Source organism: Myotis myotis, unplaced genomic scaffold (assembly GCF_014108235.1).
Source record: "Myotis myotis isolate mMyoMyo1 unplaced genomic scaffold, mMyoMyo1.p scaffold_m19_p_2, whole genome shotgun sequence".
Classification (NCBI taxonomy): Eukaryota; Metazoa; Chordata; class Mammalia; order Chiroptera; family Vespertilionidae; genus Myotis; species Myotis myotis.
Genome location: NW_023416324.1, coordinates 27,958,112 through 27,978,618, shown reverse-complemented (window position 1 = coordinate 27,978,618; position 20,507 = coordinate 27,958,112). Strand labels below are relative to the sequence as shown.

Sequence of the window (20,507 nt, the reverse complement as noted above, 5' to 3'; positions counted from 1 at the left end):
GGAGCTCAAGATTAGACCCTGAGTGCATTTTTCCCAGCTCTGGGTTTTCCTTCCCTACTGTCACTTCTGTCAAAGACCGAGTCCAGGGTGAGTCCTGTTCCTTTTGGAGGCCTCGTGTCTGAGAGCAGGAGGAATGACAGCGGGGCTGCTGTAGTGAGGCGCCAGCCCCTCTGGGCTGTGGGAATGGGGATGGTTGTCTAAGCAGGTCCAGGATGCACGGCCCCACGGGCACTGGCGACCCCAGCAGGTTGTCTCTCGCCTCTCTTGCCATGTGGCTGAAGCGCAGTGTCCTTGTGAAAGCATCAAGGTTCGCACACCCAGGAACGTCTGGGCTGGAGGCCCTTGCCTGCTGCAAGGGGTGACAGTGGAGCAGAATACCTTGTCCTCCGGGGACATGGGGGATAAAGTCCAGTCAGCTTTCCGTGCTGCTTAGGTTGGAACCCAGGGTTGATTGATCAAGGACCTACTTCCTTTTCCTGGGGCTCTTTGTTCTTATAGTCAGGGATCGGACCAGACCCCAAGATTCTGCCACTGACGGGGGTCAAGCTTGCAGCCAAGCGCTCGCACGTGGCACAGGCTCTCTACGTCCCACCCATGTGCCGCCTGGAGAGCCTTGGCTAACCCAGAAACCAGCACGCTTCAGAAGCTTCTCTCTGGAGTCACCAGGTGTCTCTTTTCAGCCCTGTCAGCCTGGGCTCAGAAGGGCATGCATTTTCCACCAGGCAGACCAACCTAGTACCTGGGTAAACTCGGGCATGTCACTAAAGTATCAGACTTTTTAAAAATCCTCACTCGAGGATATTTTCCAACTGATGATTAGAGAGAGTGGAAGAAAGGGAGGAGGAAGGGTGGGAGTATGGGGGTGGGGGGTGGGGGAGAGAGGGTCAGGAATCGAGCCTGCAACCGAGGTATGCACCCTTGACTGGGAATCGAACCCAGGACCCTTTGGTCCGAGGGCCGAGGCTCTCACCACTGAGAAAGCCGGCTGGGGCTAAATATCAGCCTTAAGCCAGTCCCCTTGTCTGTAATTGGAAGGTGATAGCCATGGAGACCTTTGGCACATGGCAGGTGCTCCAGAGCGGTCTCCCTTCCCTGAAATGCATGAGCGAAGAGGAGATGAGGCAGCCCCTGGCTGAGAGTAGAGAAGATTTGGTCAGTTAAAACTGCCCCCTGTGCTGTGCTGGACCCTCTACAGGCCTGGGCCTGGCCTGCACACAGACCTGCCTGCGTCTCTGCTCCCCTGGCCTGCTCCTCAGGCCTAGCTCCAGAGGGCAAGGGGTGCCCGCACCACCAGCTGCCCACTGCTCCTTTCCATGCCTCCTGACCTCACCTTTGTGCCGTCTGTGGAGTGTATGCAAAGGGAGCTGGGTCGAGGCTTCCTCTTGCCAGCCAAGCTCCGGGGTCCGCCTGTTCTCTACCACACAGACCTGCTCTTCCTGCGACCTGCTGCTGTCATTCGGTGTAGACTCCCAGCTTTAGGACAGATGGCAGAAACCCACTTATATGAGCTTAATCACAACAAGGAAACTTGCTAGCCTTACCAGACAGAAAAATGTAGTAGATTTGGCGTCAGGCAGGACTGGATCCAGGCATTGAACGTTTGGGTGGGCCTTTGCCTGCCTTGTCTCTTAGCTCTGCTCCCCTCCGTTAGTTCACAAGCAGGTCCTCTCATCCTGTGAAATATGGTCCCTGGTCCCCTAAGCTTAGCCACCATAGTAGAGAAGGAAGTTCGCTCTTCTAATCATTTTTGCAAAAGTCTAAAGGCTGCATGTTGTTAGCCAGGTCTGGGTCACATGCCCCATATGGCAAGAACGGGTTGGTTCCCCTGAAGGAAATGAGGATGCCAGTTCTAGAAGGTAGAATGGTATATGTCTATGAGACATGCTGAGACCCCAGTGAGCCTGGGGACACAGGGAAGTGAGCAAGCCCGTGACATTGGTCGTTCCTGGCCCGCTCAGGCGACTGGCAGTGTTTCTGTTGTCTGGAGGCCTCAGAGTGAGGTGGTGTAGATGGAGGCGAGGCCGGGGCTGGGTAAGGTAGGGTTCTGTTAATCTGAGCTGAGGAGTCATTGGGGACCCATGCAGGAATTTTTTAACGGGGAAGTGATGTGAGCAGATTTGTGCCAACTGTTGGTTGGAGGGCCAATTATGGGAGGGGGCCTGGGGGACGACAAGGCAGGAGAACAATGAGGAACCCGAGGCAGCAATCCAGGGAGAGATGGTGGTGGCTTAGACCTTGGGATACCAGTTGCCGGGGATTTGGAGAGAAATTAGTGGGTCTGAAAGATATTTTAGGCGGCAATAGGGCACAGTGATCTATTTACTGGGCATCTGGTCCCTGGGCCGCAGCTTGACCCTGTTCAGGGAAGTCAGAGGTTGGACCGGGTGGTCTCTGCATTTGTTTCCAGCTCTGATTCTGTGGCTCTAGGCTGTGCAAGCAGCAGAGCCTGAAACCCATAGTGGAGGTGCTCCTGGTGGGGCACCATGGTCTTGCATGCCTGGACTCCCCAGCAAGGGTCCTCTGAGACCCGAACTCTCAGTGGTGCCCTCTGGTCATTTAGCCTTGCTGCCTGCCTTCTCCAGCCCTGTCTGCAGGGGTGCCCAGGAAGGACACACCCTAGCCTCTGCCACCAGCTGCATGACCCGTCTGCGTGCCAAGCATGCCTGCCCATGGCTAGGTCTTGCCTGCCTTCCCCCTCTGCATGTTCCGAATGTCTGTGCCAAGCTTGCAGTTTGGGGGCGGGGAGGTCACTGGGCTGCACCTTGGACTGAGAAGCTCAGAGCAGCTTCTGATCTGCGGAGCCCAAGGCTGGAGGCTGTGGCCAGACACAGCCACCCTCCCCCTTGAGGTCCTGTTCATTGGCGTGGAAAGCCGTCTGCTCGGCACCCTCATCATGTTACTGCCATCATCATGCCCATCCTGCCCGTGGACCACGTCCCTGGCCCTGTCCGACCCTTTGCCCCTGCCCAGACCCTCCTGAGGGGCAGCCCCTCCCATTGGGTTCCTCGGCTGTGCCTTGAGCATGGCTGAGGTCCCAGCAGGTGGCATGCCACTACCTTCGTCTCTTCCCCTTGGGCTTGGAGGTGGAGGCAGTGACTCCAGAGAAGGTGGCCGTGTCACTCCCAGACTGACCCTCTGCCCTGCTCCAGCCATGCTCCAGGCCCTCTACCTTAGGGTGCCTGGACTTCTCTCACTAGTGCCCCACTCGCCCCTCTCGAGACCCTTGGTGGGGCGTGGGGGGTGAGGAGCAGGTAGGGGCAGGCACTGGAAGGTGACCTGGATTGTGGCCTTGAATAGACCTGGCCTTTGCGCTGAGTCCCTATATGGCCCTGGGCAGATGGACTCTTCTGGGCCTCAGTTTCCTAGGCTGTAAAATAAGAGCTTGGTTGCGGAATCTCTCGTGTTCCAGACAGTCCCTGAGTGTAGGTGCTGCGTCTAGCCTGAAAGTGGGGTGGGAGGTGGTAAGCCAGGGCCCAGGGACTCCGCCCCTCCTATCTCTGAGGTGGGATTGGCTCTGAACAAGAGGGGCTGCCTGGATGAGGGGCCCCTGCCCTTCCATCCTCCTGCGTCTCCTGCCCAGCCTGTGAGTGCCTCTCTCCTCCTCCCGCAGTGCGCCGTGTGGCTCCTCGTTTCTCCATCCCTCCCACTAGCCAGGAGGTGATGCCGGGCGGCAGCGTGAACCTGACATGCGTCGCCGTGGGCGCACCCATGCCCTACGTGAAGTGGATGATGGGGGCCGAGGAACTCACCAAGGAAGACGAGATGCCAGTTGGCCGCAACGTGCTCGAGCTCAACAATGTCGTGCGTTCCGCCAACTACACCTGTGTGGCCATCTCCTCGCTGGGTATGATTGAGGCCGTGGCCCAGGTCACAGTGAAAGGTGAGTGCCAGGGTGCACGCTGCTGTGGGGCCGGGCCAGACCACGTCATTGCTCTCTCCGGGGTGCATCGGCCCTGGGGTCCTCCTGGCCCTCAATAGTGGAGGGAGGGGTTTTGTTAATAGTCTTAATAATAATGGCTAACTGGTCCTGAGTCCTGAGGGCAGACGCCAGGCTGGGAAGTACAGATTACATTATTCAGTCTCAGTGTCACCCTGGGGGGTAGATCCTCTCATCATCCCCTTTTACAAGTGAAGAAATGGAGATGCAGGGTCCACAGAGTAATAATGGAGCAGCCACTTGAACCCTGGGAGGTCTGACTCCACAGCAAGCCCTTCTAACCCTGCGTAGCGCCAGACCTGGGTTTCCCAGCCTCTCAGCAAGAAGGATGTGAAGTAAGATAAATAGCAGCCAAGGAGGGTGTTGGCTCCCGGGAGCCCTGGAACAGGCTCTCGTATATAGCAGACCCCTCGGCGCGCCCGGCCTCCACTCTGCCCCTCTGGCCCTCCCCCTCCCTCTGCAGCCTGAGTGATCCGTGTAACATGTACAGCAGGATCATGCCGCTCCCTTTAAAGAAAGAGAGAAAGCCTTCCAGTGTCTCCCCACGGCTTTTAGGATGAAGACCAGGGATCCCCACTGCAGCCTCCTCGCTGCTGCCCACCCCTGGCCGTCGCTGGCTCCATCTTGCTCCCTGGGTCTTAGCCCTGTGAGACCTTCCCTGGTCACCCCATCTAAGGAGATTCCCTGGATTTTTTTCCCCATCGAGCACCTTGCTCTCTTCTGTCCTTGCACATACCAGAGTCATCCTCAACGTGTTGATTGCGGCTCTCGCACTGGAACTTTAAACTCCATGGAAGCAGGAACCTGTCTTTGTGACACGTGCCCTTGGCCCTAGCTTAGTGCCTGACACACAATAATAATTTGTTGAATGTTGACTGTGGGCCTGGAACTTCTCTATCTTTAATGTTAGCCAAGTCACTGCGCCTGTGGGGCCAACAGCCCATCACTCTTTCTAAAGCCCAGGGCTACTCCCTGAGGAAAGATCTCCCCCTCCCCAGCCTGTTATGCATAGGGACCAACAGGTGAGCCCAGGCCAGCTGCAGAAGCAGGTCCCTACCCCCCAGCCTGTGTGCCTCCCATCTGCATGGGACCCGCGCAGGCAACGTCTCGTCTGGGTCTGATTGTCAGAGGAGTCACAGGGGCTGAGGTGAGGATCCAGGGAGCCCCGGAAGTGACGTGCCTCGACACCAGAGGACCCCAGGCCCCTGGAGGCACTGCCAGCACCGTCCCCGCTTGGTGCCCTCCGAGGTCACTGCAGACATTCCAGGCCGTTCTTCAGGGTGGGCTGTGGGGGTCAACTACACTTTGGTTAGATGACCCCCGAGAGCAGGGTGGGCCCCTGAGGTCATGACCTCGGGTAACCCTGAGCCTCCCGCTTTGTCCCCAGCTTTGCCGAACCCTCCAATTGACCTTGTGGTGACAGAGACAACGGCCACCAGCGTCACCCTCACCTGGGACTCTGGGAACTCAGAGCCCGTGTCCTACTATGGCATTCAGTACCGTGCATCGGGCACGGAGGGCCCCTTCCAGGAGGTGGACGGTGTGGCCACTACTCGCTACAGCATTGGCGGCCTCAGCCCCTTCTCAGAATACGCCTTCCGTGTGCTGGCGGTGAACAGCATCGGGCGAGGGCCGCCGAGTGAAGCAGTGCGGGCGCGGACGGGAGAGCAGGCGCCCTCCAGCCCGCCGCGCCGAGTGCAGGCGCGCATGCTGAGCGCCAGCACCATGCTGGTGCAGTGGGAGCCCCCTGAGGAGCCCAATGGCCTCGTGCGGGGGTACCGCGTCTACTATACTCCGGACTCCCGCCGCCCCCTGAGCGCCTGGCATAAGCACAACACCGACGAGGGGCTCCTCACCACTGTGGGCAGCCTGCTGCCTGGCATCACCTACAGCCTGCGCGTACTGGCCTTCACCGCTGTGGGCGATGGCCCCCCCAGCCCCACCATCCAGGTCAAGACACAGCAAGGAGGTAGGTGGGGGCAGCATGCTGGCTGGAAGGCCCTGGCAGAGCAAGGGTCGGGGGGTGGGCAAGGCTGTGGTGGCACCTCCTTCCACAGACTGTGTACTTGGGGTTCAGGGAGGATGAGGGCCTGTATTCCACACATGCATGGTCCCTTGGAATGCAGGATAAGGGTGTGGGGGGTACAGATCTGCCTTCCCCTGCTCCTTCCCCGGTGCCCTGCCCTCGGGGGTACCAGTGAAGCTGATGGTGCCTGGCATGGGGTGTTGCAGTGCCTGCCCAGCCCACGGACTTCCAGGCCGAGGTGGAGTCCGACACCAGGATCCAGCTCTCATGGCTGCTGCCCCCGCAGGAGCGGATCATCAAGTATGAGCTGGTGTACTGGGCAGCAGAGGATGAAGGCCAGCAGGTGAGCGCCTCGCAAGGACAGGAGGAGGGAGGAGGGCTTCTGGTCCCTGGGGGTCTGTGGTGGGCTTACCCGGGCAGGCCTTTCTAGAATGGTGTAACCCCTGGGGTCCTCCTTGGGCCTCTGTGGCTTATGAGGCCTTTATGCTTCTTAGTCTTCGTCACCCTGTGCTGGGGGCAAAGTCATTAGATCTGTCCTTGAGTGTCCCAGGCTGTGTGGCCCACGTGACACTGGCAGAGCCTAAATCTCCCCTGGGGCTACATGTCCCAGGTGTTCCCCTGCCCACGTGGCCCTTGTGTGGTCCAGGTGGCCATGTGGCATGGAGCCAGCACCGGAGCCACACTGGCTCCAGAGGGGTTAGCTGCACCCATGTTGGGGAACAGCCTCTGCGTGACCTTGAAGGTCAGAGCGGTCAGTGAGTGCTCCCTGCTCTTCCAGCACAAGGTGACCTTCGATCCTACCTCCTCCTACACCCTAGAGGACTTGAAGCCCGACACGCTGTACCACTTCCAGCTGGCCGCCCGTTCTGAGATGGGGTTGGGCGTCTTCACCCCCACCATTGAGGCCCGCACGGCACAGTCCAGTAAGTGTCTTCTGAGACTGCTGCGTGCTGCAGCTGGGCTGGGACACACACACACACACACTCCCCCTTGACCAGGCAGGCGGTCAGGTCAGCTGGGCCCTGGACTGGACTCTGGTCTAGGCTTCATAGAGAGGGACAGGTAAGTGCCCTCTAGTCTGTGTCCAGGTGGCTACTGCACTCATTGCTTCCTGCCTGACTTCTGCCCCTACCACGCCCCCTCGCCCCACCCAGGTAAGTTCTGTGTCTGTGACTCATCTCCTTCCTCCACCCGCCTCTGCGATGGTCACACCAGCTGGCTAGGCATCCTCAGTGGTGGGACCACTACACTCGCTGTGGCCAGACCAGCCATCTCCCTCCCTGTAGCCCCACATTTCATCTCCTCCTCACCCATATTCCCGCCCTCATGCCCCCACCATGAGTATGTGTGGGCCATGCAGTCCTGCCAAGCCAATTGGACACAGGGCACACCTGTGAGAATGGGACCATGTGACTGAGCATGTCCATGTGCCTGCACTGCGATCACGTGGCCATATGTGTGGAACCAACCGCAAGGCTGTTTGTGATAACTGTGGCGTGTGTATTGCTGTACTCCCGCATGAGTGCGACTGATTCCGTGAGCGGGCGTGTTACCCCATCTGACCACCTGACTGCAGTCCTGCAGGTGTTTGTCATTGAGTCTGTGCCCCTGTGATTGGGTCTGTAAAGCTGTTCTTAGGATTGGGACCCAGCAAGTGTGTCTCTGGGTATTTGACCCCTGACCCTGTCTGTGGGTCTCTGCAGCTCTCCTGATGACACACCATGGACCACGGCTGTCTGGTCACGTGGCCACAGCAGGCCACTGTCCACAGGCTCTGGGTGATGGCAGTGCTGTGGGTATATGGCTGGATGGGACCGTGGCATTGGGACAGGAAGTGTGTGTGATAACCTTAATGCACGGCAGCATCTGTGAGAGGTCCGTGTCACAGCGACCACTCAAATGTGCCAGTGATGTCAGGGAGCCACGTGTGACGTGATGCTCATGGATTCGTTCCACAAGCACCTCTTGTGGTCCTGCTGGGCGCCAGGCCCCACACACAGTGCAGGTCTGGCAGCACGACCCTGGCACAGCCTCTGCCCACGGGAATCCTAGTCTGCTGTTAAACCTGCAATTATCCAAATGAGCTTTTAATTACATTTGTGTAAAGTGCTGTGGAGGAGACAGGCAGTGGAGAGATGGTGGGACAGGAAGAACCTCATCTGGTCTACGGGTTCAGGGAGGGCTCCCTGGGGTGACACAAGGCCTCGGGCAGGGGGTCAGCAGGTGCCAGGGCCTGAAGGAGGCTGGTGTTTGGTTGTGGTCAGGGGCAAGCAGCAGGCCAATGTGGCTGGAGCAGCAGCCAGACCACGGGGACAGAAGGCAGGTGGGAGTGCTGACTGACTGGCTGCTGCAAGCGGATGCGTGGAGTTGCCTGACAGGATGCCAGGGACCAGTGAGGAGGCTGTGCGACTGTTGGCAAAAGGCGGCAGCTCAGGTGAGGTGTTGCTGAGGTGTTCGCAGTGGATGTGCGGGCTGTCTGGGATGCTTACTGGCCAGGATCTGGTGATGGATGAGTCTAGGGGGCTGAGTGGGAACCGTCAGGTGAAGCCTCTGTTTCTGATGTATAGACCTGGGAGGAGGGTGGTAGCTCTCCTGAGGGTAGGCAATGGGACAGAAGCAAGCACTCAAGCTCCAGATAATATTCTCCATCCGCTTGGCAGGCTGCCGGAGCCCGGGTGGAGATGGAGGGCCTTGAGGAGGACGGCCGGAGGTGGGAGGAGGTCCAAGAGAGAGGGGGTGTTGGAGGTGGAAGAAGAGAGTTTCAAGAAGCAGACCAGGTGATGCTGCTGAGAGGTCAGGACCAGAGGAACGGGGAGGAATGGGTCTGGAAGAGAATTTTGGTGGTTTGAGGGTCTGACGCCGATTGGATTTCACAAGGCAAGACGGGCGGTAAGAACATAGAGACGGAAAACTCAGGCGTCGATGTTTAGTCGGGGGCGAAGGGGACCCCTGTAGCTGGTGGGACATGGGCTGAGGACGGGGCCTGTCTTTTCTAATGGGAAGTCTTAAGCATATTTAAACTCTGCTGGAGGGGAAAGGGGAATGGAAGGCTCGGAGGGGCAGAGCCCAGGTGCTGGGAGTGATTGGCCTCGGGCAGGAAGCGGAGGAAAGGAGAGAATGCAGTTTGTTGGTGGATGTGGCAGCAAGAGGTGGATGGAGCTGCTTTGGAGAAGCTGGTTTTCTCTGCGGAGTAGGAGAGAGGGTCAGATGCTGAGGGAGGGGGGTCGTGGGAGCCGGAGGTTTGAGGGGCATGGAGGAGGTTGAAACTACCCTGTGTCACGTGGGAGAGTGAGGTGGACAGGAAACAGGCTGTCGGGCAGCGTGGAGGGCCCAGGCGAGGCCATGGGGATGGGATCAGAGGATGCCACCCTGACTGGCCAGTTGGCTCTCCCGCCCCAGTGCCGCTGTAGAGAAGGTGGAGAGTTGGGTTTATTCAGAGCTCAGGGGCAGGCCGGGCAGGAGCCTGGGGCAGGAAGGGGGAGAGGGAGTTGGAGTGTTGGTAAGACGGAGGACTTCAGTGTTCAGGCTGAATGCTAAGGACGGTAAGGATGGGGTCGATGGGCAGAGGTCTCCAGGAGGTACAGAGCAGGCACAGTGCTGGGGGCCTTGAGCAGCTGAGCTGGGAAAGAGGTGAGGCCTGCGAGGGAGCTTTGGAGCCACGGTTTGGGAGGTAGGGCTGTTCCCGGTCACAGCATTATCCAGGGCATGAGCACGGCAGTGCTGGGGAGGAGCAAGCCTTGGGGTGCGGAGGCTGTGAAGTCACGTGGGCAGGGGTGGTGGCAGCACCTGAGATGCAAGAAGCCCATGGGGTGGCAGCAGTCCTGAGTGGGAATAGGGCCTGGAATGTCACTGAAGGCAAGGAAGGCATCGACCTGCCTCCTGACCCCCAAGGAGCCCATTGAGAGAGCACCTTTCTCAGGAACTTTTTCTCTAAACTACCCGGGGCCATTGTCCACCTTTGCATCTGGTCTCCAGTCTTTGTCACCTGTGGCTCCGGCATAGACCCCTGTCCAGGCAGGCACACGCCAGGGGCATCCTTGTTCCAGAAAGGCCATTGCAGCCTCTTGTCCTCAGAAGAGAAGAGCTGTGTGCAGTTGCGTGCTCGGGGTGGGGGTGGCATGGCCCCATGCTTGTGTGTGCCTGATGCTGTGTGTGTTTTGGGCGAGACACCATATGTGTGAGGCACTGTGTGAGAGACACCATATGTATGTGTGGGAGATACCGTTTGTGTGTGTGTGTGTGTGTGTGTGTGTGTGAGAGAGAGAGAGAGAGAGAGAGAGAGAGAGAGAGAGAGAGAGAGAGACAGCTGGCGTGCACATGCCTATGGTCCAGGGGTAGCCAGGCTGTCTGGCAGCAGTGGCTGTAGTCTGCCTGGGGGGCCCTCGGATAGCCATTGCCCCTCAGGGAATGACCTTCCTGGGTGAGTTCCCCTCCTCTGTGACTTGTCACCGTGCCTGTGACCCCCCCTCCATCTGCCTGCTTCCCCCCATTTGTCTTCCCCAGCCCCCTCCGCCCCTCCCCAGAAGGTGACGTGTGTGAGCACGGGCTCCACCACAGTCCGGGTAAGTTGGGTCCCACCACCGGCCGACAGCCGCAACGGTGTTATCACCCAATACTCGGTGGCCTACGAGGCGGTGGACGGCGAGGACCGCCGGCGGCAGGTGGTGAACGGCATCAGCCGCGAACACTCCAGCTGGGACCTGGTGGGCCTGGAGAAGTGGACGGAGTACCGGGTGTGGGTGCGGGCGCACACGGACGTGGGCCCCGGGCCCGAGAGCAGCCCGGTGCTGGTGCGCACCAACGAGGACGGTAGGCAGCGACACCGGGGGACGGGCGGGAGGGAGGCCTGCAGCCGGGGCCTTTGTCTCTCACAGGCCCAGGACTCCTCTTCCTGGTGTAGGCGTAATGGCCAAAACCGGGGAGATGTAGCTTATGGGAGAGCCTGTTATGGGATAGCCTATGCCCAAATTCCAGCCTTTGGGGCTATTTCCAGGGCAGCCAGAGCCTTAAAAGGCTAAGATGAAAGAAGTAGCTCCCCTTCTCTAAGATTTGAGAGATGAGGACCAGGAAGATTGGTGCCAGAGACACTCAAACCACAAGGGAGACTCCACCTGTCCTGGACATTGGCATGATATGGGGCCCAGGAGGAGATACAACAGGCTGTGCTGACTTTGGGGTCATCAAAGACCTCTCCCCAAGTGAAGTAGCCCTAAGCCAGAGGGGTCACAGGGTCCTGGGTTCTCCCCACTGCCTGGCAGAGGGAGCCCTCCGTGTTCTTCTCCAGGGACAGGCGGTCTAAAGAAGTTATATCAGGGCCTCTCCTGGGGCAGTGAGGTGGAAGGGCAAGGCCCTGGAGTGTGCTGTGCCCACCCGAGCCAGGACCCGTACCTCCAGGACTGACTTCCTTGTCTCCCTGATCCCCAGTGCCCAGTGGGCCACCACGGAAGGTGGAGGTGGAGCCACTGAACTCCACCGCCGTGCACGTCTCCTGGAAGCTGCCGGTCCCCAGCAAGCAGCACGGCCAGATCCGAGGCTACCAGGTCACCTATGTGCGGCTGGAGAATGGCGAGCCCCGAGGCCCACCCATCATCCAGGACGTCATGCTGGCTGAGGCCCAGGTACGCCCCTGCGAGATGGTGGGGTGGGAGGGTGGGCGAGACCAACACGCCGGCTTCCTCTCTGGAGCCCAGGTTTGCTCCCTCCCCTGCCTGCTCCCAGAGGGACGGTGGCACTGAGACCAGGAGGTTAGGGCTAGGTTCCAGAAATAGGCCCTGCCGGCCCCCTCCGCCCTGTGCCAGTCCTGGCCTGGCCGTCACCTCTGTGGCTCAGCCCCCAGCACCAGCACTGAATAGCTCTGTCTCCGCAGACCCAGGCCTCCGTTGTCACCGCCACCTGGGCTCCCGCCCCTCCAAGTCCTCCTGTGAGCCTTCGCTGTCACATTAGGCAAGGCTTTCGAGATATACCTTCCTCCTAGACAGTGCTGAGCTGGCCAGCTACTGCTCCCACAGGGCCGGGAAAGCCCTCCTGGGCAGTCTTCTCCCCCAGCTTGGCCCTTGGCCATTGCCGCGTTCTGTGAATGGCCAAGCTGGGATGTTACTCTGTGCCAGGCCCCCAGGAGGATGGCTCAGTCCCTTATGCTTACTCTCAAGAGCTGGGCCTGCCAGCAAGCCTCACATCTCCCTCTGTATTCTGTCCTGGGGGGTGATGATTCTGCCCCTGAGCTTGGGGTGAGGTCCCTGGGGTATCCTCAGCACTGGGTTGCTGTTCAGATGAAGAACCTGGGGTCCTGGGAGGGGGTGTGATGGTCCAGAATTCCCAGTAAGTAGGTGGCTGAGCTTGGATAAGAAGCCAGGTCTCTGGAGTCCTGGGGAAAGGGCTGTGATTGCTATTGCAAGCTCCCTCCCAACATATTCTGCTGAAAAGACCTAACATCTGGCGTGGTGTGCTCTCAGCATCTCCCCATCTAGAATCCGGGCCTTCAGGGAGCCAGCCCTCAGGAAAGGAGCCCTGATTCCCTCCAGAACCATGCACCCTCCCCATCCAGCTTCCCACCCTACCTGGGCTGGGATCGGAGGTGCAGGCACTTGCCCTGCTCTGTGCTTACTGGCGGTCTCACCCACATAGACAGGGGCCTTCATGCCTCCCGCTGGGCTCAGCCCTCTGAACAAGATTCCTTTTTCCCTAGGAGATACCCTCTTCCTCCCCTCAGCCTGTTGGGTGCTGAGAGAACAAGGGGGTGGAGGAGGCAGGCATGTATACCCGCCGCATTCCTGGGGCAGGTTGAGGGCTCCTCCTGGAGCCTCAGTGGACACACCCACCCAGAAACATCCCGGGAATGGGCTCTCTCCAGCCCCTCCCGCCCTAGGGGCCAGCACACAGCTGCAGCCAGTGGGGTTCTGGAGAAGCCTCTTCGGGTGCCCCCTTCTGGTCCGAGGTGGTTTAAAGGGAGCTGGGCTGTAGGAGGAGGGACATTGCCCTCTTGGCCTCAATCATCCTGTGACCTGGGTGGGGGTGGGGGTTAAGCATGAGCTCAGGCTCCAGGGAAGCCCCCGTGGGACTGGGTCATTCTGCTCTGAGCCAGTAGGAGAGCAGATGGGCCTGGTCCCCAGTCTGGCCACAGGGCCCAGCTGTCCCCTGAGTGGTCTGTCAAGGGCACCACAGCCTGTCCTTCACCCAGCAGCACCATCTGCTAGGCTCAGGGCCCCCATCCATTCTGAAAGAACCGTGGGGTATGTGCTCCCGAGAGTGTGTAGCCAGACCAGTCTGCTTCTGTGCATGTCTCAGGTTTGTCTCTGTTTCTCATGGTCTCTGACTGTACCTCCCTGTGTCCTTCTGTCCCTTTCTCGTGGTCTCTTTCTCCTTTGTTTCCGTTTCTCCCTCTCAACTGTGCTTCTGTCTGTTTCATCTCTTCTCTCTCCTTTCCTCTGATCCCTTCCTGTTCTCCTTCCTCGTTATTTTGCTCTACTTGTTTTGTATTTCCCTTCCTCTCTCTCACTCGGCCTCCAACACAGGAGAGGGGCCCTGTGAGAACCTCCCTGCCCAGGCCTGCCTTGCACAGTGCATGCCTCCCATCAGGCAGGGAGCCTAGAGCAGAGGTGGGCCCAGCCATGGCTGGTAGGGGTCTGCCAGTGGCCTCCCCCCATATCCTGTCCCACTCTCCTTGCAAGTCCTTCCCAGCAGCGCTTCCCAGAACAGAAAGGACTGGGCGCAGTGTGCAGAGGCCAGACCAGCACTGTGAGGATGGCTGGGCTGGAGGACCCGTGGTACCTCCCTCTTGGAGATGTCACAGACCGTTACCCTGCGCTGTGCTGTGCTGTGCACCTGCCAATCCCCAGCACTCCAGTGCCATAGGATTGCAGGATGGAGACGTTACTTCCTCCACCTGTCCAGCCTACCACCTACTGCATCATGAACTAAAGAAGAATGCACCAAGAAGTAGCAACACTGCAGCCCTGATGCATGCCTCCCTACCTTGATGAGATCTTCGGCATCCCAGGGAGGAACAGGGGTCTCAGTGCCTCCCCCGTGCCAGAGGGGCAGGGCCCGGGCTCTGAGTTTGGCATTCACACCTCTGTCACCTTGCTGTCCGGCCTGCCCCGGGCTCCACCCTCAGCCATGGTGCAGTTCCCCAGGACAGTCCTCCTGCCTAGGATGACTGTATAATCTGTTGTCCCAACCGGGATACTTTTGAAGGTAAAGGGATACTTTTGCGAGTTAGTAATCATACCATGGCGACAAGTGTAGGCCAAGCCTGTCCCAGGCAAACCAGGTTGTGCAGCCACCCTCTCTGCTCATCCCGTGATGTCTTCCCTCCCCGCTGCCTGAGCTGTCCTGCCCACCCCCATGTCAGGCAGCCTGGCCCTCAGAGAACCTTCAGTAGCCTAGAGCACTCCCTTCCTCAGCCCTGACACACACAGTTGGGCTCATGAGGCAGGGGCTGGGATCTTCAGGTGGAGAGTTGTTTTGGGGTGCTGCCCTCATGGGCACGTCTGAGGCCCATGTCCTCCATCTGCCCTCCCTGGGCCAGACTCTCTCCAGGCCAGAGTCTTTCACATCCTATCTCCCTTTCTCTCCCTCTCCCGCGGTCAGTGGCAGCCAGAGGAGTCCGAGGACTATGTAAGTAACAGGTGTGCGGATGCGGGCGAAACCTGGGTCAGGCTGGGCTCTTGGGTCACTCCCTCTCTTCCGCCTTTCCTCCCAGCCTGAGCCGCCAAGATCCTCAGGGCACCAGCCACATCTGGAGAAAATAGGCATCTAGACAGAAGCCCCGAGCCGAGCCGCCATTGGCCTTGCCTCTAATCCTTTCTTCTCGCCTGTTGAGCAGCAATTTCTGGCCAATGTTTGTGATTGACCAGGGCCTGGCCACTGCTCTGGCCAGACGGGGATGGAGTTAAATCCAATCCTGATTGTTAGGCCTTATTGATCCCTGGAATGAAAAGTCACCTGCTCTGGGCCCAGGCTGGGAGGGGAATCCGGGGAGCCAGGTTCCATCATCGGTGCATTCTGGAGTCCCAGCCCTGGGAGACCCTCCAGCTGGGGCAGGAGGAGGCCTGCAAGGGTTTGGTGGTGGCTGCAGTGACCCATCCGAGGCTCAGAGCTGGAGGGACACCAGGGCTGGTGGTGACAGCTCTGTTCCCAGTGCACGTTGGTCCCTCCCTTCTTCCCTCTGTGTGGCGTGGCTTGGTCTCCCGTGGTTTCTCAACATGTCCGAAAACGATGCCTTGGCTGGACAAGGGCATATGGGCAGGGCCTGCCGAGGCAGGGAGGACAATGCCTTGGCTGACTCCTCAGGCATCATTGGACTGATGGGTTAGTGCATTCCCCAGTGTGGGGGTTCCCTGTCCTTGTCTCTCCTCCCTGTCTCAGGAGGCATTGCAGGGCATAAGGTGTTTGTGGAGCCAGTGCCTCGATGGGGGTCAGATTGGGGTCCTGACTTGATCCTGCAGGGTGGTACTTTGGCCCATTCCTCTACCTTGCTCTGTGGGTGTGCATGGGTGTGTGTGCCAGGAGCCACGCAAGGTGCTGTGTGCGTGCGAGGCCCTGTGTGTCATGTGTGCACAGACCTCACGAGGTGTTATTCACAGAACAATGGAGTGAAAGAACAGTGTGGCCCTTTGTTCTTGTCTGAAAGGAAGAACAAGCTGTCTGCCCCAGGCGTGCGGATCCTGGGACGGGCGGGGTCCTCCTGGGCACACACCCCACCTGCCTGGTCCCGCCTCTAGCAGAGGCCAGCTTTGCACAGCACCCTCCCAGGACCTCCGGCCCTCTGAGCCTGGGGACTCCCCACCGGCTGAGAACCTGGGGTGGCTGGCCTGGTCTGGCCTCTCCTTGCTCTCCCGTGATGGGCATGGGCTCCTCCTCCTCCCTTAGGAAACCACCATCAGCGGCCTGACCCCCGAGACCACCTACTCCATTACTGTCGCTGCCTACACCACCAAAGGGGACGGTGCCCGAAGCAAGCCCAAAATTGTCATGACGACGGGGGCAGGTGAGTAAGGGGTCCTGGACAGCTGAGGGAGGGGCTGCGAGGAGGGCAGTGCCAGAGCCCAGTGCGTGGTTGTTCAGTCCCAGGCCGGCCCACCATGATGGTCAGCACCACAGCCATGAACACTGCCCTGCTCCAGTGGAACCCACCCAAGGAGCTGCCTGGCGAGCTACTGGGCTACCGGCTGCAATACTACCGGGCTGACGAGACAAGGCCCAACACCATAGATTTTGGCAAGGATGACCAGCACTTTACGGTCACTGGCCTGCACAAGGGGGCCACCTACATCTTTCGGCTTGCCGCCAAGAACCGGGCCGGCCTAGGTGAGGAGTTCAAGAAGGAGATCATGACCCCCGAGGACGTGCCCAGCGGCTTCCCACAAAACCTGCACGTGATAGGGCTGACTACCTCCACCACGGAACTGGCCTGGGACCCCCCAGTGCTGGCGGAACAGAACGGGCACATCACCAGCTACACCGTGGTTTACCACGACATCAACAGCCAGCAGGAGCTGCAGAACACCACGGCCGACACGCACCTGACTCTGTCCGGCCTCAAGCCAGACACCACTTACGACATCAAGGTCCGCGCACATACCAGCAAAGGCGCCGGCCCACTCAGCCCCAGCATCCAGTCGCGGACCATGCCCGTGGAGCAAGGTGTGTGCTGCGGGCACGTAGCTGCTCCTGGGGAACTCTGCTGCTTTTGACCCACTGACTTCTGGCCACTGATCCACCGGCCTCTGCTCTGTGACCCTCCAGTCTCTCATGGCCATGACCACTAACCTCTAGCAGATGGGCACTGCATTCTCCGTGTGTGACCTCTGACCTCTGCTGTCTTGACCTACTGACCTCTGCTGTGTGACTCTCCAGTCTCTTGTGACCTTGACCCACTGATCTCTCTTGACTGTATCACCGTTCTTGGGTATGCGACACTAATCTCTTGGGGCCACAACCCACTGACCTCTTAATGGACGTGCTGCACTGTCTCTGGTGTTTGGCTATATGCTTCTCATGACCAAAACCCACTGACCTGTGGCCACTCTGACCTGGTGCCTGTGAGCGCCAGCTTTGACCCAAGCACTCTTGGAGATCCTGGCCATGGGTGCTGTGGCATCTGCCAGCTGGGTGCTCACTGTGTGGAATTGCTGGGCCTGGGGGCTGAGCTGTTTGATTTGAAGCCAGCTGGGAGTGGGATACCTGGTTTTCTGCAACTATTCCTAACCCCTGCACCTCAATAAGTGTCTCTTCCTGGCTGGGAACCTTTCAGGCCCATTCACTCCACCCCAGTGACCACAGCAGCACTGACTCCCTGCTTATATGTTCCACAGTGTTTGCCAAGAACTTCCATGTGGCGGCCGCAATGAAGACGTCTGTGCTGCTCAGCTGGGAGGTTCCTGACTCCTACAAGTCGGCTGTACCCTTCAAGGTGGGTGAGGGCCACAGCCAGTCCAGCCTGCATGCGGGACGGCACGGCCACAATTCCAGTCCCGTTGTGGGCACGTGTATGTGTGCGTGGCGCAGGACCCTGGTTAGGTGTGTGCGCGCGAGCTCCATCCTGCAGGCCTGTGACGGGGCGCCCTCCCCTCCCCTTTCCCCGCAGATTCTGTACAACGGGCAGAGTGTGGAGGTGGATGGGCACTCGATGCGGAAGCTGATCGCAAACCTGGAGCCAAACACAGAGTACTCGTTCGTGCTGATGAACCGGGGCAGCAGCGCCGGGGGCCTGCAGCACCTGGTGTCCATCCGCACAGCCCCTGACCTCCTGCCGCACAAGCCGGAGCCCGCCTCTGCCTACATGGAGGACGGCCGCTTCACCCTCTCCATGCCCCACGTGCAGGACCCCTCCCTCATCAGGTGTGCAGACGAGGCCTTGGGCAGGAGGACAGGGCTGGTGACGTGGGCATGGACAATGACAGACCTGTTTCCTGCTCTGCCCGCCCAGGTGGTTCTACATCGTGGTGGTGCCCATTGACCGTGTGGGTGGGAGCATGCTGACGGCAAGGTGGAGCACACCTGAGGAGCTGGAGCTGGACGAGGTGCGGGCTGGGGCAGGGCAGGGCTCCGACAGCCCCGTGGCAGTGGTTCGCTGTGGCCCCAGGGGCTCCCCTAAATTGGAATCACTCTCTGGTTGCTCTTGTTGGCAGCCAGGCCCCTCCGGGGAAGAGGGACTCTGAGATGGCTCCCAGGAGTTCAGAGAACTGGCTTGTGGAGGATTCCCTGGAGGAGTTTGCCAAGGATCCCTGGAGTGGGAGAAGGCAGAAACATCTCTGTGGCTCTAGAGAACCTTGAGTTCTGTAGGCTCTAGAGCAGTGGTTCTCAACCTTCTGGCCCTTTAAATACAGTTCCTCATGTTGTGACCCAGCCATAAAGTTATTTCCGTTGCTACTTCATAACTGTAATCTTGCTACTGTTACGAATCGTAATGTAAATATCTGATATGCAGGATGGTCTTAGGCGACCCCTGTGAAAGGGTCTTCGACCACCAAAGGGGTCACGACCCACAGGTTGAGAACCGCTGCTCTAGAGGGTCTCCAGGGTCTAGAGTGGAACCCCCGGGGCCTAGGGGAGCCTCGTCTTGTCCTAGCAGCGTGGAACCGGCAGAGGCAGGTTACCCAAAGGGAAGGAGCGGCACTGCTATTACTGGGTTGGCGGGAAGGAGTAGCATTGCCGGATCCGGTGTCTAGCATTTTTCTGCGAGGAAAGCAGGCTCAGGCCCCTTACACAGACGGTGAGCCCTGGTCTCGGCTCAGGGACACGTGCTCCGGGGCCGGTGTGACTGTGCTCTGCTCTGTCAGCTCCTGGAGGCCATCGAACAGGGCGGCGGGGAGCGGCGGCGGCGGCGGCGGCAGACAGAGCGGCTAAAGCCTTACGTGGCTGCTCAGGTGGACGTGCTCCCTGAGACCTTCACCCTGGGGGACAAGAAGAGCTACCAAGGCTTCTACAACCGGCCCCTGTCCCCGGACCTGAGCTACCAGTGCTTTGTGCTCGCCTCCCTGAAGGAGCCCGTGGACCAGGTCTGCCTGAGCCACCTGGGCCCCCAGCACCCCGAGACCCCAGGCCTGACCTCAGACCAGGCCAGGCTCAAAACACCCTGAGATCCCAGGCGTGAGGCAGCCCCAGAAATCCCAGACCTACATAAGAGATCGTAAGACACCAGCCTCTAGGATCCAGAAAGCCAGGCCTAATCTATCCTAGGCACCCAGTCAGCTGACCAGGCTCTCAGGTCCGGGAGACCAGGCCCAGCCCCAGAGCCCTCTCTCGAGGTTTGGTGGGCAGCGGGTGGGAGATCTCACACCGAGCTCACCGCCTGTGCTGTTCCCCCACTGGGCCACAGAAGCGCTATGCCGCCAGCCCCTACTCCGATGAGATTGTGGTCCAGGTGGCGCCAGCCCAGCAGCAGGAGGAGCCTGAGATGCTGTGGGTGACGGGCCCCGTCCTGGCGGTCATCCTCATCATCCTCATTGTCATCGCCATCCTCCTGTTCAAGAGGTGAGTATTGCGCTCAGGACTCCAGGGCGGCCACCCGTCCCCAGACTCCCAGGCCCTCCCCAGGCGTGGTGCATTCGGGCACAGGGCAGCCACACCCGCCCGGGGCTCGGTGGGAAGCCAGAAAGAGCAGAAGCAGCGTTTGTGCACATGTGTCTGTTACCTAGGTTGATAAGAAGCCGCGGCTTCACAGAGGCCTGGTTCACGTGCATCCGTGGGTGTGTCTGTCCATTAGTCTCTGTCCGGCAGGCGTGAGCATGTCTGTCTCAGATACTGCCCTCTCCTGGTCTCCTACCGTCAGCAGTTCCTCTGCCGCCATTCCCAGATGCCTCCCCAGCCTGGCTCTTCCGCTTAGGCCTAGGGAGGTCCAGGCCCAGCTGGAGGCCCCCCTGCCCACGGATGTTTACTTGGCAGACATTGAGTGCTTGCTGCGATTGCAGCACTCACAGCTGTCCTAACTCAGTGCATCTTGAACTTTCCTCGAAACCCTCTTCCCATCGCCCTAATTACCAACCAAACCTGGGCGTCACCCTCACCCTTCCTCTCCCTCTCCCTCCACTGCCTCCTCTGAGCCCTGTCCTGAATACCTATGGATCTACTCCCCCTGTCCCGCTGGGCTCCCCACGGATCAGGCACGTGCAGGCAGCTGGGACCTAGCACACAGCACATCTTAGTTGTCTCCCCACCTAGTTGTAGCCACCTGCTCTTGGGGTCCCCCTTTCTATCCTTTAATCTTGCAGCCTGAATGGTATTACCAAAGATTAAAATTTGTCGCCTCAGTTTAAATCTTTTTAGTGATTCCCAAGATAAACCCTCACCTCAGTAACCTGACAGTCAAACGCCTGGCTAGCCTGGCCCCTGCCACCACTCCCGGACATTGTCACACAACTGATGCAGCCCCCCCCCCAGCTCAGACTGTGCCCCCCTCCACTCTGCAGCTGCCCCATCCCTGCCCACCTACCAGCTGCCATCTCATCCCCTAAGGCTCCCCCGGGCCCCACCTCTTCCCCACACTGTCCCTCATCTGCCCCAGCGATAAGGCAGGTGCTGGGCCTGCATATCCAGCACCCA

At 59.5% G+C, this 20,507-nt stretch overlaps 1 protein-coding gene across 12 annotated transcripts in view; it reads left to right on the top strand.

The window, feature by feature from the left end:
* Window positions 1–20,507, top strand: part of PTPRF (protein tyrosine phosphatase receptor type F) — an 81,683-nt gene that overhangs the window by 46,909 nt on the left and 14,267 nt on the right. For 5 of the 12 annotated variants that reach the window (XM_036347748.1, XM_036347747.1, XM_036347753.1 and 2 more), the window contains 14 exons: window positions 3,611–3,880; window positions 5,325–5,906; window positions 6,170–6,306; window positions 6,742–6,886; window positions 10,467–10,772; window positions 11,388–11,581; window positions 14,553–14,579; window positions 15,834–15,951; window positions 16,029–16,607; window positions 17,279–17,376; window positions 17,551–17,804; window positions 17,893–17,986; window positions 18,746–18,964; window positions 19,285–19,439. In XM_036347748.1, coding sequence (XP_036203641.1) covers window positions 3,611–3,880; window positions 5,325–5,906; window positions 6,170–6,306; window positions 6,742–6,886; window positions 10,467–10,772; window positions 11,388–11,581; window positions 14,553–14,579; window positions 15,834–15,951; window positions 16,029–16,607; window positions 17,279–17,376; window positions 17,551–17,804; window positions 17,893–17,986; window positions 18,746–18,964; window positions 19,285–19,439 — 3,178 coding nt within the window. The remainder of the gene's footprint in view (window positions 1–3,610; window positions 3,881–5,324; window positions 5,907–6,169; window positions 6,307–6,741; window positions 6,887–10,466; window positions 10,773–11,387; window positions 11,582–14,552; window positions 14,580–15,833; window positions 15,952–16,028; window positions 16,608–17,278; window positions 17,377–17,550; window positions 17,805–17,892; window positions 17,987–18,745; window positions 18,965–19,284; window positions 19,440–20,507) is intronic. The other 7 variants (XM_036347756.1, XM_036347759.1, XM_036347757.1 and 4 more) reach the window with 3 other exon arrangements.